The 16,701-nt window shown below is 51.3% G+C and overlaps 2 protein-coding genes, 1 long non-coding RNA gene and 5 other non-coding genes across 9 annotated transcripts; 5 read left to right on the top strand and 3 right to left on the bottom strand.

Annotated features, from left to right (window-relative positions):
• Positions 1-3,739: 3,739 nt before the first annotated feature.
• Positions 3,740-3,875, bottom strand: LOC127695656 (U8 small nucleolar RNA). The gene has a single exon (XR_007980031.1). It is a non-coding gene; the product is annotated as a U8 small nucleolar RNA (small nucleolar RNA).
• Positions 3,876-4,279: 404 nt separating this feature from the next.
• Tmem107 (transmembrane protein 107) lies at positions 4,280-6,391 on the bottom strand. 2 transcript variants are annotated; one of them, XM_052196888.1, is made up of 5 exons: positions 6,171-6,391; positions 5,906-5,973; positions 5,723-5,865; positions 4,769-4,865; positions 4,280-4,561 (listed from the first exon to the last, which is right to left on the bottom strand). In XM_052196888.1, exons 1-5 carry the CDS (start codon positions 6,255-6,257, stop codon positions 4,492-4,494), a joined length of 465 nt encoding a protein of 154 aa, XP_052052848.1. In that variant the 5' UTR covers positions 6,258-6,391; the 3' UTR covers positions 4,280-4,491. The 2 variants fall into 2 exon arrangements, with proteins under 2 accessions (XP_052052848.1, XP_052052847.1); XM_052196887.1 differs by having other exon boundaries at positions 5,723-5,823; positions 6,171-6,387.
• Positions 6,392-6,476: 85 nt separating this feature from the next.
• LOC127695030 (uncharacterized) lies at positions 6,477-10,124 on the top strand. The gene is made up of 3 exons (XR_007979891.1): positions 6,477-8,543; positions 9,525-9,642; positions 9,746-10,124. It is a non-coding gene; the product is annotated as an uncharacterized LOC127695030 (long non-coding RNA).
• A 2,465-nt stretch (positions 10,125-12,589) lies between these two features.
• On the top strand, positions 12,590-12,661 carry Trnaw-cca (transfer RNA tryptophan (anticodon CCA)). The gene has a single exon. It is a non-coding gene; the product is annotated as a tRNA-Trp (tRNA).
• Positions 12,662-13,050: 389 nt separating this feature from the next.
• Positions 13,051-13,132, top strand: Trnas-gcu (transfer RNA serine (anticodon GCU)). Its single transcript has one exon. It is a non-coding gene; the product is annotated as a tRNA-Ser (tRNA).
• Positions 13,133-13,349: 217 nt separating this feature from the next.
• On the top strand, positions 13,350-13,423 carry Trnat-agu (transfer RNA threonine (anticodon AGU)). Its single transcript has one exon. It is a non-coding gene; the product is annotated as a tRNA-Thr (tRNA).
• A 364-nt stretch (positions 13,424-13,787) lies between these two features.
• Positions 13,788-13,861, top strand: Trnai-aau (transfer RNA isoleucine (anticodon AAU)). Its single transcript has one exon. It is a non-coding gene; the product is annotated as a tRNA-Ile (tRNA).
• A 661-nt stretch (positions 13,862-14,522) lies between these two features.
• Positions 14,523-16,375, bottom strand: Borcs6 (BLOC-1 related complex subunit 6). The gene has a single exon (XM_052194984.1). It carries the CDS (start codon positions 16,292-16,294, stop codon positions 15,209-15,211), a length of 1,086 nt encoding a protein of 361 aa, XP_052050944.1. The 5' UTR covers positions 16,295-16,375; the 3' UTR covers positions 14,523-15,208.
• Positions 16,376-16,701: the final 326 nt, after the last annotated feature.

Below are 16,701 nucleotides of genomic sequence, written 5' to 3' on the forward strand. Positions count from 1 at the left end.
GGCAGGCAGATCTGTGAGCTCAAGGCCAGCCCAATCTATACAGCAAGTCCCAGGACAGCCAGGGATACTTAACAGAGACATCCTGTTTGAAAAGAATCAAACATAAACAAGTAGTCCTCAGAGCTAGAAAGCTACTGACATCACAGCAAATGAAAATCTGTTTCAGATGCTAACTGCTAAGTCCCCTGGTGTTGCCTTATAGATAGCTTGTGTTTGCAAGTATAGACCGCGGGACTGAGGCAGAGGGAGGGTGAGTGATTTTAGGTGGCAGGGAAACGTCTGGGTTCAGAATTGCTGCTCCACAGGCATAGAAAACCAAAAGCATCTAGTTGGGGGTGGGAGACTAAGACTATACTTCAGTGGAGAGAGTGTTTGCCTAATACGAACAGAACATGACCTTAAGTTTCATCCCCAACACCACAAAAACGGAGTGTGGTTAAACAATCCTTCATGTGACCCCAACACTTGGGAGACAGAGATAGGGGGGTCAGATGTTCAAGGTCATCCTCAGCTCCGTAGCAAGGCCCAGGCAGTGCGGGATGCATGAGACCTTGTATGAAAGAAAAAAGAAAGGGGAAGGCTGGAGCTATGACTCAGAGGATAAAGACGCCTGCTGCTCCCAAGGCCGGGGGATGGAGAGCACCGACTCTGGTAAGTTGTCTTCTAAACTCCACACATGTGACCGCACGTACATAATACAAGCATATAAAATAAAATATTAATAAAATGTAATTAAGAAGTAGTGGGGGGGGCGGGTCTGGAAATGCTATGAAATCTTGAGTTTAATCCTCAGCCTGGCAAAACCCCAGCCATTGCCACGCGCACACTTTATTAATTATTTTAAATATAGCGCCCGGCAGTGGTGGCACACACCTTTAATCCCAGCACTTGGGGGGCAAAGGCAGGCAGATTTCTGAGTTCGAGGCCTGCCTGGTCTGTGGTCTACAGAGTGAGTTCCACACAGAGAAACCCTATCTTTAAAAACCTATATATGTGTATATATGTATGTGTGTGTGACAGTGAAGCAATATCTCAGCTCAGTATTTGTCTTATATACAAAGACCTGAATTTGACCTCTAGTGCCTAAAAACCCAGGTATGGGCATGGAGCAAATACTTGTGATCCCAGCCCAGGGCAAGTACCAATTAGAGACCCTGTCTCAAAATACAAACAGAATAGCCAAGATGGACGTCTCCTGAGGAATGACATCTGTGACTGACACACATGTCCACGCAGCCGCATACTCACGTGTCCCTCCACAGACAAACATGCACACAATATTTACTGAATGAACTTGAAAGGCAGCCAGTGGAGTGGAGGATGAACCAGGGAAACGGTTTTCCTCAGCCAACTGAGAGACAGATTTTAAAAGAGGGGAGTGCTCAGCACAACACACAGAAGACAGCCAAGCCACACAGGTGACTCTGGGTTTGGGTACAAGAAGTGATGGGTAATGGGGACTTTCTTGGAATGGTTGGACAAGTGCGTCTCTGGGAAAGTCTGCGCTTCTGTATCTAAGTTTACTATATATTTTATTGCACAATACAAATATGGCACAATACAAATATTCTTCCTGTGGGGGCTGTAGCTATGGTCATGCTAGTTAAACCACTCTAGTTGAGCTTTAACTCCAACCCTACAATATTCTCATTTTATTTTTATAATTTTATGCATCTGAATTTTTATTTTTTTGGTTTTTTTCAAGACAGGGTTTCTCTGTGTAGCCCTGGCTGTCCTGGAACTCTGTAGACCAGGCTGGCCTCAAACTCAGAAATCCGCCTGCCTCTGTCTCCCAAGTGCTGGGATTAAAGGTGTGCGCCACCACGCCCGGCGCATCTGAATATTTATCTGCATGCATGTCCGTGCTCCGAGGACATGCCGGTGCCATGGTGAGGCAAACCGGGCACAGGATACCCTGGAACAGGAGGGAGCTGCCACGTGGCTGCTGGACTGAACTCATTTATGACCTCTGGAAGAGCAGCCAGTGCTCTTAGCCGCTGAGCCACCTCACCGGCCCTAATTGGGATATTTTTAATCACCCAAGTTTTTGACCTCTACCTTCCTATCCCATGTGTATGGAGAGCCTTAAAATTACAGAAAAGAATGTCACGGAAAGGTATGGGATGCTTCAGGAATGTGTCACCCTTGCACAGAGGCCACGGTAATCCTGTGTCCTTGCAGTTTTAGTATATGTGCTACTGGAGGGAGCATGGACGTGTACATAAAACCCTACAGCCAGCGTGTATATAAACGTGTGAAGCAGAAACCCCAGACATGCCGGGTGGTGGTGGTGCACGCCTTTAATCCCAGCACTTGGGAAGCAGAGGCAAGTGGATTTCTGAGTTCGAGGCCAGCCTGGTCTACAGAGTGAGTTCCAGGACAACCAGGGCTACACAGAGAAACCCTGTCTTAAAAAAAAAAAAAGAAAGAGAAAGAAAGAAAGAAAGAAAGGAAGGAAGAAAGAAATCCCTGTGGTGTGCTGGACTGACAGGAGACTGTTATAGGAAGCTTCACACCGGCTTTCACTTGCCACTGCTTCAAGTGTTTTGAGAAACCTTTGAGAGGTTTGCCTACAAGAAGGAGCAGACTTTCGGGGTCAGAGGGATCTATACTTGACAGTCCAGTTACCAGAGGATAATGCTAAGCATTTGGCACACAAAACCGTTTCGAGCCTGCGGCTGCTTGGACAACTGCTCAGCCTCCATCCTGAGCTGCTCAGCTGCCTCCCTCTTCACAATGCTGCAGCTGCTGCTGCTGCTGCTGCTGCTGCAGGAACACAGCAGAGCACCTCCAGAACTGCGCCAACTTGCCCATCCCTGCAGGGGGCAGCAAGTCCCTATCGGTTTTTTTTTTTTTGTTGGGGGAAAGGGTCTTACTATGCAGCCCTGGCTGCACTGTGTAGACCAGGCTGGCCTGGAACTTGTGGAGTTCCTGCTTCTGCCTCCTGAGTGCTGGGGTTGTGGACGTGATCTCCATTCCTGGCTGCTTTAAGTTTTTGATGCTGAGGATTTCACCCAGGGCCCCAAGGCACAGCAAGTGTGCACTTGAGCTAGCTGTATCTCCAGTGTAAATATAACCTACTTAATTGCAAGTTCACACTGTTTAATTTAAATAAGAGTTATGTTTGGCAACCTGTCAGTAAAGCTCCCGGAAAAAAAGAATTTTTTTCCAAGTTCGGTAAAACACATGCAAGGGTGTGGGTGTGGGCTTCTCACAGCAATAGCTTCTCAGCAATAACTGAGACATAAGTAACATTTTTGTGGCTCTGAAACTCCTAAATATTTTTTGTGGTAGTATGTATCACAATTTACAGGATTAAATAAGTCTAGGAGCATTGGGAAACTTTCGTGCCTGTGTGTGCCCAAAACTGAGTGTAGATCACATGACATCTATTTCTCAGCACCGTCTATGTAAGGAGGGCTTTGTCTATGGTAAGGTGGTCACTGAACTGAATGTGGGGATGAAGACAAGATGCTTTAGGCCACGGGGTTAAGGAGTCACCTGAAAGCATCTCCTTGGTAAGCAGGAGGAGGGGCCATGGATGCTTTACAGGAGCTCCATAACCAACTGCAAGGGTACCATCTTGATGGCATTTCTAGAAAAGAGGTTTGAGCAACCACATACACAATAAATAAAAATACATAAAACTCTCGCTCAGACCAGTGTTAATGGAAAGCACACAAGCAGAGTGTAATAGTCTACCAATCAGCACAACGAAAATAAGAGTGATCGTCAGGGAATCAGATAGGAGCAATCAGGATGTTGTCAGGTCCTGATTACACGGAAGTGCTAATCAGCAGATCATGCAAGCTCCAATCATCATTTTCTAACTGCCCTCCGAGAGGAGGAACAGGTAAGGATTAACCTCCTGACGATAAAGGACAAAGAGAGCACATTCGTAATTATATAAAGACATTTCCTATTTAGGGAAGGGTGAGAATATGACACTTCAGCACCAACCCAGTGACTTACAGTTCTTGCAACCCAAGAGTAGTATCTATTGCAAGTCTCTTGAAATATTTTATTTTTCCATTCGGCGCAAAAACGGGAGAAACAATATCATCCCAGAATGCTCCGCTCACATGCGGCAAATTAGAAGCTATGCGTGAGATGCTTATTTACATATCCCCGCCCACTCACTTCCGCCTATCTTGTACCGTAAAAACCCAAATAGAAGCATCACTTTTAGCTGACGTACATACGGCTAGAAAAAAAGTCTTTATTTACACCAGACTCTTGGCCCATCCGACGGCCCTCTGAAAAATACTATAAGCCTTGCTCTTATTATAAAATGAATTTTATTACAAAACTCTAATAAAATAATCCAATATTTGAGAGCTCTTATGCCAACACTGCCATCCTCTGCTTAGATGCAGTAGGGGGGAGCAAAGGACTAGGGCGAGAGAAATCCGAAGCCTCCGCCTTTCTTCTTCCAGCAATGGGAGGAAGCTCATCACTTTTCCAGCTTTGGTCCCTACATCCGGGTTGTGATCAGAAGGGTTTCTTTTTCAGCCCAAAGACAGCAATGAATAATGCAGTTTCAGTGACAGCGGGGCAGGCGCTGTGAAAAGAAGGGGCGGGTTTAGAGCCCCTCCAACCCAAACACGAGCCTCCACACCTTATATGCGAGTGGGTTTGGGGATGGGTATGATTCTTCGAGACTCTACCGGTTTCACAGGTGCAGGAAAGGTCTAGGTGGAGGAAACTTCAGATTTGGGATAGACTTTCCACCACCCCTATCCCAAAACATTGGAGGTTACGTAGGCACCTGCAGAAGGCAAAAATGTACCAGTACGTGGTACATTCCCATTGCTCGAATATGAAGAAAGATAGGGCCACGGCCGCGCTACAGTGGGCTGCAATGGCTTAGAAAAATCAGTCAAGGAAAGTACTAGGTAAGTGATGGGCCCCTTTGGTACCTGGACTTGGGTTTAGCTTTTCCCGTCCCTTCAGACAAGCTCCAGAGCTGACAGCCATGCTTCTGAATTTGTGGACAGGTATGTGAAAGAAGCCAGAGCTATTTTTGCTTTGATAGGACCTCTCCCTGTACACTTCTAGGAAAGTTAATATCATGTATGCTTTAGGCCACACAAGAATACCTCCAGATATGCCGGGCAGTGGTGGTGCACGCCTGTAATCCCAGCACTCTGGGAGGCAGAGGCAGGCAGATTTCTGAGTTCGAGGCCAGCCTGGTCTACAGAGTGAGTTCCAGGACAGCCAGGGCTACACAGAGAAACCCTGTCTCGAAAATACCAAATCCAAACAAAAACAACAACAAACAAACAAAAAACTGAAACTCACCTGCTCCTGCCTCCCTAGTGCTAAGATTAAAGGCGTGCAGCACCACACCTGGGCATCAAGAATCTTCCTATGTGCTTCATTTTCTCGGTCCCTTCTGAGCTCCCACCGTGCCTTGTATTTTACACACTCCTACAAGGATATTGTTTATCACACTGATTCACATATACAGGTGTTTATCTGCCTCCTTCTCAAACAGGATAAAATGGTTTTACCCATGCAGGGATCACCAGAACCTGGCTCACATCAGGATTTAACGAATGTTTGAAGTCTATTAATTCCCGGACACTGTCTGAAACCTCTCACCAAGAGAGATTCGGTTTGCCACGTGGGGCAGGGACTAGTGCCCCGAAGGCCTCAGAGGTAGAAGGAGTGGGTGACGGAGATGAGTGACACGGGAACGCTGGCCAGGCAGAAAGGATACAGAGGAGGCTCTGGGTGCTATTGAACATGGAGACTCCTGAGAGGAAGCCAGCCAGCTCCACTGCAAAGAGGCCCAGGGTGAGACAGAGCGCCGCTAGCAGCCTGCGGGGAGAAAGCGGGTCGGAGCAGGGTTTCCGGACTGCGCTGCAGACCCGTGCGCTCTCACCCCGCCCCGAGAGCTCACTGGTTGTCCTGCTTCTCGTACTCCTCGGGGGTGAACTTGAGAGGCAGGCAAGCCTGGATGTTGCTTTCCTGGTGTGCCCGGCAGAAAGAAAGAACAAGAGATGTCAAAGGAGGGGTGGGGTTGCGGGGACTGGGTGGGGAGGGGCCGCGGAACGGGAGCAACGGACCCTGCGTGGGTCTGTGGGAGTGGACCGGGCTGAGCTGCGTCCCCTCCACGCTGAGAATGGGAGGGACCGGAGGGCGCGCGCGCCCTGCCCGCGGCTTACCCGGGACCAGAACAAAGTGATGACCACCACCAGGTGAGCCAAGAGCGTCAGGAACCGAGAGGGCACGAGCCCGGAGATCCGACCCATGGCGCCGGGGGCCCAGAGCGGACGCCGTGGTTTCTGAGGTTGGAAGTCTGAGGTGGGTCACTCATCAAGTCTCCCAGAGCAAGCAGGCCAGACCTCTCTACCCAAGCCTCCTTCCCGCGCGCTCCGGCGCCCGGTTGCCAAGGTAACTGCGTCCGCAGACGCCTCGCTGCTGCTTCCGGAAGTCTCGCGATAGTGCTGCTCCCTCTGCAGACGTCCACAGGCCCGGGACGTACGTCGATGCTCTCCTCCTGGTGCCCGTGGGATGCACCCAAGAAGATCCAAGAGGGTGCACCCGGAACCACCAAATCCTCCCTTCTCCCCTGCTTCCCACTCACTGTCGTGGCGCTAGGAGATGAGGGAACGAAAGAGGAGAGGCTGATGTGCCGAGCTTGTCCCACAGTTCCTGGTGGTCAGAGGACTCGCCCTCCTGCCCTAGACCAAAACTTTGCCGAAGATTGACTCTGATTTCTCCCTAAATAACTTGTCTCGGTTTCATGAGAGATTTGCCGAGTGCAGAAACGAGCAGCCTTGGGATGCTTAGACTAGGATGTGGGTGAGATGATTGCCTCGGGAATCGAGGGGATCTGAAAGGGTGAAGAGTGGAGCGGGGCACTGGAACAGCTTGTGCGCCCCTGGGAGGCTCAACCCAGGCTGGGACGCTGACCCACCACCGATTTCACGCTTGCTCTGAGTGGTCAGGGCCCCGGCATTGCTCAGTCCAAGAACCTCTTCTTAGGGTGATGGCAATGATTTGGGGCTTCAGATGAAATCCCTGCAGATAGGAAAGTTCTCACCCAGCATTTGGGAGGTGGGGGAAAGAGGGTCAGAAATTCAAGGTCGTGCTAGGTTATATAGTCAGTTGTAGGCCAAGCTACATACAGTTAGTTTACAAGAAACTAAAATGTCTCTAAAAAAAAAAGAAAAAAAAAGAAAAAAAAAAAGTAGAGATGGCCCAATGGTTAATCTCAGCACCAGGTGTTAATCCTAGCACTCAGGAGGCAGAGGCAGTCAGATCTCTGTGAGTTCAAGGCCAGCCTGGTCTACAAAGTAGGACAGCCAAGGCTACACAGAGAAACCTTCTGTTGAAACAAAGAACACAGAATACGCTTGCTAAGTTCAGTTCCTGCCAGGCGATGGTGGCGCACGCCTGTAATCCCACCACTTGGGAGGCAGAGGCAGGTGGATTTCTGAGTTCGAGGCCAGCCTGGTCTACAGAGTGAGTTCCAGGACAGCCAGGGCTATACAGAGAAACCTTGTCTCAAACAAACAAACAAACAAACAAACAAAAAAGTTTAGTTCTCAGCACCCATATTGTACTGCTTACAACCTCTTGTAACTCCAGATCCAGTTTCCCTTCTGGAAGCACTCACACTGCACACACTCACACAATATTTAAAATAAACTGCCAGGCATGGGAGCAGCTTTAGTCTCAGCACTCAGGAGGCAGAGGCCAGCGGGTGTTCAAGGCCAGCGGAAGGCACATAGTGAGATTTGTCTCAAAAAAAAAAAAAAAGTCTTTAAAAACAAGTCAGCTTAGCTTCACGTTGTGGCACACTCAAGATAGTCAGGGCTAACAAACATTTTTGTTTTGTTTTTGTTTTGAGACAGGGTCTCACTATGTTCCTCCAACATTCGTAGAATTCACATATGTAGGTCAGGCTAGCCCTGGAACTCACAGAGACCCTCCTGCCTCTGTTTTCAGAGTTCTGGGTTCAAAAGTGCTCAATACCATTCCTAGCTACATTTATTTTTTTCTTGTTGTTGTTCTCCTCCTCCTCTTCTTCCTCCTCCTCCTCTTCCTTTTCTTCTTCTGTTTCTTTAATGAGAGGTGAGTTTTTGTATTCTCCACCACATCCGTTAGGGTGCTGTAAAACATGCCAGTGTGTGTAGGGCACAGACAAAATGAAAGAACGGAACAGTCCGTGCCTCTTCCCTGCCTGTGACTTGTGAGGCTGCGCTCAGCGATGGTGTAGCTGGTGACTATCTCCAGGCGGAAGAAGCTGTATCATAGAACTAAGGGTGAGAAAAGGCGTGCGTTACAGGATTTCCAAAAATCCTAGGGCAGGAGTCAGCCCAGCGAGCATCTGGATCTGCGGACCGCATTCCTGACCAGGGAGGAGCCAGGCCTGGATAAGCCTGCCTGTTTGCCAGACAGAAAGGAAGCAGAAGAGAGGAGACTGATGTTGGAGAAGCAGACGAGAGCTAAGATTTCTCAGCTCCTACAGCTATGGAGAGAGACGTAATCAGATTTGTGTTCTAGACTCTGGTTGCAGCATGGAAAACATTGTAAGTAGAAGATGAATGAGAAATGTGAAAGAAACACGTAGAAACATCGGGGCTTGAACCAGGATGGAATGGGGCAGGTAGATTGGAGTAAGGGAATCAAGAGAGCAAGAAATACTGATTGCTTTTTTAAGACAGGGTCTCACTCTGTAGTTCTGACCGGCCTGAAGTTCACTGTGTACTGTAGGATGGCGGTTTTCCTGTCCCAGCCTCCCAAGTTCTGGGATCTCTGAAATGTGCTGTGATGCCTGTCTATGAGAGACATTTTAGAGGAAAAAGGTCTGGGTCTGGCGGTGGGACGGGGGTTTTAGAGTCTGCAAGTTTGAGGTTTTCTGCTTATAGTAGGCTTCCAGCCCAAGGGGCCTACTAGACGGTACAAACTAGGTAGTCACACCAGGTTATACGGTAATGAAACGAAGTGAGCTTTGTTTGTCCTGACTTTTTCCACGACCTTGGTTCACAGAAGCTTGCCCTAGAAAAGCTGTTTCTGAGTTTCAGTGCCACCCTGTGGCCATAGGTGGTACCACAGGTGACCGTGTTCTTCAACCGGCTTCTCCCTTCAGGATTGGCTCTCCTAGAAAGATGGGGGTGGGGAGGATGAGTATCTAGGATTATGAAGACAGAAATCAAGAAAATGACGCCAAATATTATCTGATAGTTCAAACTGCCCATGTTTGGAGCGAACAAAGGAGGATGTATCACTGAACTTGGGGCACTGCCATGGCCTGGGGAACTATGTGGAGTTGGTTACAGGCATTCTATTCAACACACGCTCGCTGGCAGTGTGTTGGCGAGACAGGACAGGCACCAGCTAAACCCTGGGTTTCGTGAGTTGGTCCCCGGATCGGTTGCTAGGAATGGATTCACTTTGGCAGCCCGACAGGAATGGATTCACTTTGGCAGCCCGACATCATAGTTGAGGCCTCTGCAAGTAACAACTTCAGAGACTGCTGCACCACTGCTAACGACCTGCCCTTCCCGCAGATCACCGGACAACTATGCTTTCCCCTGTGTGTAGGAGTCGGCCTGCCGGGAACATGCAGATCTCCCGGACCCGAAGGCTGGAATCTACTCGGTCAGAACCTTTCTGTGCCATGCTTGGGTATGTTTTGACCTAGGTCATCTTCGTGCTGTGGCCTGTGTGTCCTCCACTGCTCCAGTAGCAGTGACCCTCAGTGCTGTGGTGACTCCTCTGCTCCCCCCAGGCTCCGTGGTGCCGAGGACCCACATGGTGGACTAGAGCCTGTGGTTCGAGAAGATGCCCTCAGCGCCCAGGCACGAGCTGCCAACACACCGGGGAACTTCCTGCAAACTGGCGCGTGGTCTGAGTCAAGTACGTGCTTCCGGGCTGCCATCTTAACTTTCCGATTTCATTTTCTAACTATATTAAACATGTACATGATCCCAAAAGCAAAGTTTACAAAATAGCATCACCTAGAGATCTCTGCACTCCTACTTTACTGCATTTGCCTTACCTTTGACCTACTCCATCAAAAACAAGCAACCTGGCCTCAAGGATAGCCAAGGCTAGCCCTGAAGTGATCTTGACCATAGTACCACCTCCACCACCACCTCTACCACCACCACCACCACCACCTCCACCACCACCTCCACCTGAAACTCACTCTATAGACCAGGCTGGCTCCACCCGGCAGGTTTTTTGTTTTTGTTTTTGTTTTTTTCCAGACAGTGTCTCACTAAGTAACCCAGGCTGTCCTTGAATTTGAGATAATTCTGCCTCACCTTCCCCTAGTGCTGGCATTACAAATCTTGCCACCACATCCAGGACTTTAGTCTTCATTCACTATTATTGTAATAGAAAATAAAAGGTTGTTTTTTGTGTTGTTTAAGATGGGGTCTTGGCAGGCCTGGAACACTATATATACCATACACATACACATATATACCAGGCTGGCCTCCAGCTCACAGAAATCCCTGCAATGCCTCCTGAATTCTGGAGTTAAAAGCATAAACCAAGGGTTGTTTCTTTCAAAACAAAAACAATTTATCAATAAAATCTAAATGATTGTATTTTGTGAAACAAAAAATGTTAGTAGTGATATGGTTTCCATTATAGAGAAAAGATCTGTGCTGCCCTCTAAGAGAAGATTGGGTTATCTTCTTTGTTTGTGAGACAAATCCTTACTCTGCGAGCTCCCCATTCTGCCTCCACTTCCCAAGTACTGTGGTGCAGGTGTGAGGTGCTACACTCAGTGCATGTGCTCCCTCCCTCCTCTTCCTCCCTCCCTCCCTCCCTTCCTTCCTTCCGTGTCCCCTGCCCCCTTTGACAGAGGATCTCATATGGTCCAGGCTGGTCTCAGACAACTAAAATGTAGCATTTCTAGCAGGGGCTGATGGCCCAGGCCTATAATCCCAGCTCCAGGGGTATAACTGCAAATTCAAGGCCTGCCTGGACTACAGAACAAATTCAAAGCTGGCCAGGGTAACTTAGCAAGAAACAATCTCAGCACCTGGGAGCATGAGACAGGGGGATTGTCAAGAGTCCTACAGCAGTGGGCCACAGGGGAGACCCTCCTCAAAACAACACAAGTACTTTGAGTGTCGTTGTGGGCTACATGGGAGAAAGGCACTGCATGTGGGGAGGACGGATGTGGGGTTTTAGTCCTGAGTGATATGTGAGGGTCAAACAGGCAAAAAAAAAAAGGATTTTGAAAGACCTTCAAGAGATACCATAGTCCATGGCACACACACATTTGGGATTTAGGCGAGTTTAGGCATTTGAAGAATGATTCAGCAGGTGCTGTGGGTGTAGATCAATGGCCTTGAGTGGAAGAGGCCCCTAGTTTCCTCCTAGATCAGAAGAAGGGAAGGAAGGGGGTGGGGGAGGAGAAGGAGGATGGGGCACAGGAGGGAGGGAGAAATAAAAGAGAAAGAGATAAGCTGGTGGCACACGCTTGTATTCCCAGCCATTGGAGGCTGAGGCAGGGGGATTGCTGAGAATGAAGCCCATCCCTACATAGGGAGTGCATGCCAGCCAGAGCTATAGAGTAATACATAGTATGTGGTATTCTGTCTCAAAAAACAGAAAGCAACCAGAACTTTAAAGTTAGTTTTAGCTCCTGTAATTCTGGCGCTGGGAAGGCCAAGGGAATCCAAGTCCAATGCCAGCAGCTTGAGTATTGTGGGACACTGTGAAAGTCACAGTGGGGAAAGTCACAGAACAGAAAGTCAGTAGGGGCTGGAGAGGCGGCCCGGTGGTTCAGTGGTTACGGCAGAGCACGTGCTGCTCTTCCTGAGGACATGAGTCTGGTTCCCAACACCCACATCAGAGTGTTTACAGCTGCCTGTAGCCCAGGGAGTGTGCTGCCTCGGTAGGCACTCACATTCCTGTGCCCCCCCCCCCCATTAAAATAATAAAAACAAATGTTTATTAAACGTGAAGATTACATAAATGTAAGTAGCCTATATGAATCTTACACGAGGTGCCCACCTGCGTTAACAACTTAACTTCTCGGCTCTGGGGACCCTTTCGGGAAGGTACAGGCGCGATCGGGGCGTTCAAGAGCCTTTGATCTGAAACCAGTGAGCGCTGGAGGAGGGGATGGAGCGGACGGACTGGGGGGCTGGGAAAGAGTCGTGAAGGAGAAGAGCCGAGAATGAGTTCCCTTCTCAGTTTGGCCCGACGTGGCACACGCAGAAGACCTGGGACGAGGAAACGTCCAGCCGAAGGGACAGGAGGAGCCTCTGGGTCCGAGACTGTGAGCGAGGTTCAGGGGCGCTGAGCCGCGGTGGAGAGCGGGAGCGAGAACACTGAGCCCTGGTGAAACACTGTTGAGACAGACTGATGGGGGGGCGGCCGACGGGCTGGCGTTCTTCCGGGTCCAGTTAAGACCAGACTTGACCTTCAGGACAAGTGGACTCCAGGGACGGGGCGCGGAGGCCACGGGGCGAGCGGGCGAAACCGCTCGCCGTAAGGAGTTCAGTCTGAGGCTCTCCCTTCCTTGGGCTTCCGGAGGCTTTAAATCATCGGGGACCGGGTGGCGCTCTGTAGTAGTCATGAGGTGCCCTGTCTACAGCCGTGGCCGGCCGGCCTCGTGGCGCAACGGTAGCGCGTCTGACTCCAGATCAGAAGGTTGCGTGTTCAAATCACGTCGGGGTCAGCTGCTTTCTTTTTTTGTTGTTGTTGTTGTTGTTGTTGTTGCTTTTGTTTAGCTTCCCTTATTTTCGCCCCAATGATCAAAGAAGAAACAGCTCTTAGGAGACGGAGAACGGGAAAGCTCGAGCCAGATCTTGATGCCTCCCGGTCAGTATATCTCGAGAGTATTTTCTTGGGATAATCAAGGTAATTCTGGGCAAAGAGCAGGACTCTCAAGGCCAGCCAACCGCAGCTAGAGCATTCTTTGTTCCTAGCCGACAAGAGACATATCCATTATTTGTCTGCCAGTTCGCTCGGCAGCTATGATAGATTGTTTCACAAATGCAGAGAGGCTTAGCCGGCAGGAGTAGGATTGGAGGTCTCAGAGAAGCCAACCTAGCAGCAGGCTGCGTGGACGAGGTGGCCGAGTGGTTAAGGCGATGGACTGCTAATCCATTGTGCTCTGCACGCGTGGGTTCGAATCCCATCCTCGTCGTGTGTAGCTTCTGAGGTCTACATTCAGTTTTGTACCCTAGAAACAAGGGTCATGATACAATTCCATGGTTCAGGTCAGACACGCCTATGGCTTCTCCCGCCCCGTCCTTCACTCCTTTCTTAATCCTTTTTCAGCACTGTCGTGAGTCACCCCCGTTGTTCTCCGCGTGCCCTGGAATTGACCTGGCCAAGTAGTGAAGGCGTCACAATGTCACGTAGGCGCCGTGGCTTAGTTGGTTAAAGCGCCTGTCTAGTAAACAGGAGATCCTGGGTTCGAATCCCAGCGGTGCCTTGATTGCTTTTCTTTTACGGAAAAATAGTAGTTTCTCGGATCCTGTACGTCAGTCCCGTCCCGTCCATCCAGTCTCGCGGTAAAAGAAAAGCAATCAGTCTCTGCCGTCTTGTTACTTAGCATTTGGGAGTGGCTACTACAGCATGTTGTGCAGCCTTGAGTATCATATTTACGCTCCGACCAGCAATCAAATACCAAAATCTCATCTCTTGGGCTTTGTCAGTTTCTGCCTGATTGCTCACTTGAGTACTTCCTTTGACTAATTTGGATATTCTATTTTCCCATTTTACAAAATGCATTTTCTGGGCAGAGTGGGTACACTTCTCTCTTTACAGGACGTTAGAAACCATATTTTCTCACCTCTGGCCGGTTAGCTCAGTTGGTTAGAGCGTGGTGCTAATAACGCCAAGGTCGCGGGTTCGATCCCCGTACGGGCCAGTGAGTCTGCTTTTGTTCAGTGTGATTACTTTCTCCTTAGGTATTTTGAGATAAAAGTATGGAATTCTGTTTGGTTTTATTCCTATTATTCATCTCTTAACAAGGTGACTCTGCCAGCTGTAATAATTTTCTAAAAAGGCACACTTAAAACTTCTTGCAGCAGTCTTTCTAATACTGAAACAGTTCGAATTAAACAAATGTACTGAAATTCTGTAAAAATGTGGGAATGTCTTGGAGTGTGGAAATTGTTACTTTTGTGATCTTGGATATTTTATGATCATAACGTATAGTTTCTGAATGTAAATGTAAGAAGACAGCCTTCGCAATTGGGACACAATTGTCTTAAATCATTATATATAACTGATCAGCACAGAGGTCAGGGATAGAGCTATCGCGAGTTTTTATTTCCTCTATAAGCAAGATAACCAATCTGCCCTCTCCTCTCAAGACCCTTACTTGTGTTTCTGCTTTACTGGCTCTTTGGAACCTTTATGAAATTATCTCCCTCAGCTCTGACGCATACCCTTCTCCATCTAGCCTGAGACTTCCTCCCACACACTCCCCGCCCTCTCTCCCGGGAGCTCTGGGAGCCACAGGGGCCTTCATGCCCGTCCCCTTGGCTTCTCAACCCATTGGATCCCACACAAAAACAGGCTCGGCCTCAGCAGCAGCAGCAGCAGCAGCAGCGGCAGCACTTTAATTCCACAAAATCTCGGAAAGCCAAAATTGATTAGAATACTCCACAACAGGTGGGCTTCAAAACCAGTAACAACTGTACGGAACCTGAGAGCAGTGAGACACTCCCCACCACCTCGCTCCCTCCCGGTAGCTCTACCCCGCGGCAGTTTAGAGGAACAGAGAGGGATGAAGCAGGAGGTTATGCAGATGTGCGCCCTGGCCCTCTCGCGGTGTGTGGTCAAGGACCGCTCCAGTTCCCAAAGCCCTGGCACTTGCGGTGTGGCCACTGGAACCGGACAGCCTCAGCGGAGCTGAGGCCTGCTCTGTCCTCCTCTGACCACACAGTCGGGTCTGCCCCACCCTCCAGCGGAGACCGACGGGCCTGTCTTCCCATGGACGGCGTCCTAGCTTAGGGAGAAGAGTCAGGAAGAACAAGGTAGCTACAGATGGCCAACTGAATCAAAGCAGAGCCACATCCCTTCCCACCAGGACAATCCTCGCACCTTCCCCATTCACACTCCTTAGGCTTAGATGGGCACGGGCCTCCTAAATGCTTGGGGAAGACCCTCCCAGGCGCAGGCTCCCCTCAGCAGGCAGTTTCCACCAGGGACCCTCCTGGACCCTGGTGTGGCCAGGTTAGGCACGGCCTCTCCTCTCTGCATACACAGGTCACTTGCACAGGGCCTCCAACACCTCCAGCGTGCGTCGGATGTCTCGGACTTGGCGTGCCAGCCCCTGGACCGGCTGCAAAGCCCGTTCCAGCTCCTCGCAGCGCGCAAGCAAGGTGTACATGCCCTTGATGCTCATGTCCACGGCTTCACCCAAGGAGTCCACCGCGTCGCGGTAGGTCTGGATACAGCCCACGCTCAACGCCGTCAGCTCCTGCACCGCACCACCCAGCCCGCGGAGCAGACGGTCCACCCTGCCGCCCAGCTCGCGACTCAGCCGCTCCAGATCCCGCAGCACGTCCGGGTCGATGGGAGGGATGGTGGGGGTGGCTGCGGGCGTCAGGCAGGGCCGCACAGAGGCAGGGGGCGCGGGTGGCGGGGCGCCACTCAGGCGGATCTTGAGTTGTAGGTTATTGGCCACGAAGTGAGTAAGGTCGCCGTGGCGGCTCACCGTGCCCTCGAGCTCTAGGGGGCTGGAGATGGTGGCGCGCCGTCCTCCGCCCGCGCCGGCCTCGCCACTGGATGAAGACGCCCCTCCGCCGCACGCCCCGCTCAGCCCGTCCAGGCTGCGGCTGTCCTGAAGGCGGCTGGGGAACGAGCGGCCAGCCCTACCCGCCGCCGCCTCGTCGTCGTCATCGTCGTCGTCGTCTTCACCCTCTTGCCGAGGCAGCGCCACACTCATCTCGACGCCTCCGGGGCTCCCTCGACGGCAGACACTCGGAGCGGAGGGCTGATCCTCGCTGGGCTCGGGATCCCGGTCCCGGGAGGACGGGGGCGGGGCGTGCTCGGAACCTGGCGCCCCCCGGCGCCCCCCGGCCCCTGACGGCGTCGCCCGGGAGCTCGGCTTGTCCTCCCAAGAGTCCAGCTCCTGCCCATGGGCGATGCTGCCGCTCGAAGTCTTTGGGGACGCTCGGGGATGACGGCTCGCGACCCCAACGCTCTCAGCCTCCTCCTCCCCGGACAGCGTCCGGACCGAGGGCGGCTTCGAGGGCGTTCGGGACGGCCTGCCGCTGAAAGTCGCGGCCTGGTGGCCAGCTCCGACCGAAAGGTCCGGCTCCGGCCCGAGCCGCCCCTGGGCGGCCTCCATACTGCGGGTGGGGGCCGGAACCGCGAGTCGGCCGCCGGGCTCCCCGGCTGCGGCGGCGCCTTTAAGGGGCGTTGGCGGAGGCGCGCCGATTGGCAGCGGATGATAATGGTCCGGACAGGAAGGACTCTGTGATTGGTCGCCACCCCAGGAAGTTCCGGAAGGAGGGCTGTTATTGTGCTGCGGAACACACGTGAAAGCCAGTCGGGTTGCGGCTCCGGGGTGACAGCCGCGCGCGTGGCCCCGCCCCTTTGGAAAGGTGAGGGGGCAGATCTTAAAGGCCCGAGCCCTGAACCGTCCGAGTCCCACAGGGGCGGAGCCTGGGCTCTCCGTCCACAGCGGCGGCGTCCGGAATTACCGCCTAGCAATCACACACAACCGGGGATCATCGTTCTTGGGATCTCTAGAGG

The sequence above is a fragment of the Apodemus sylvaticus genome, chromosome 10 (genome assembly GCF_947179515.1).
Source record: "Apodemus sylvaticus chromosome 10, mApoSyl1.1, whole genome shotgun sequence".
Taxonomy (NCBI): domain Eukaryota; kingdom Metazoa; phylum Chordata; class Mammalia; order Rodentia; family Muridae; genus Apodemus; species Apodemus sylvaticus.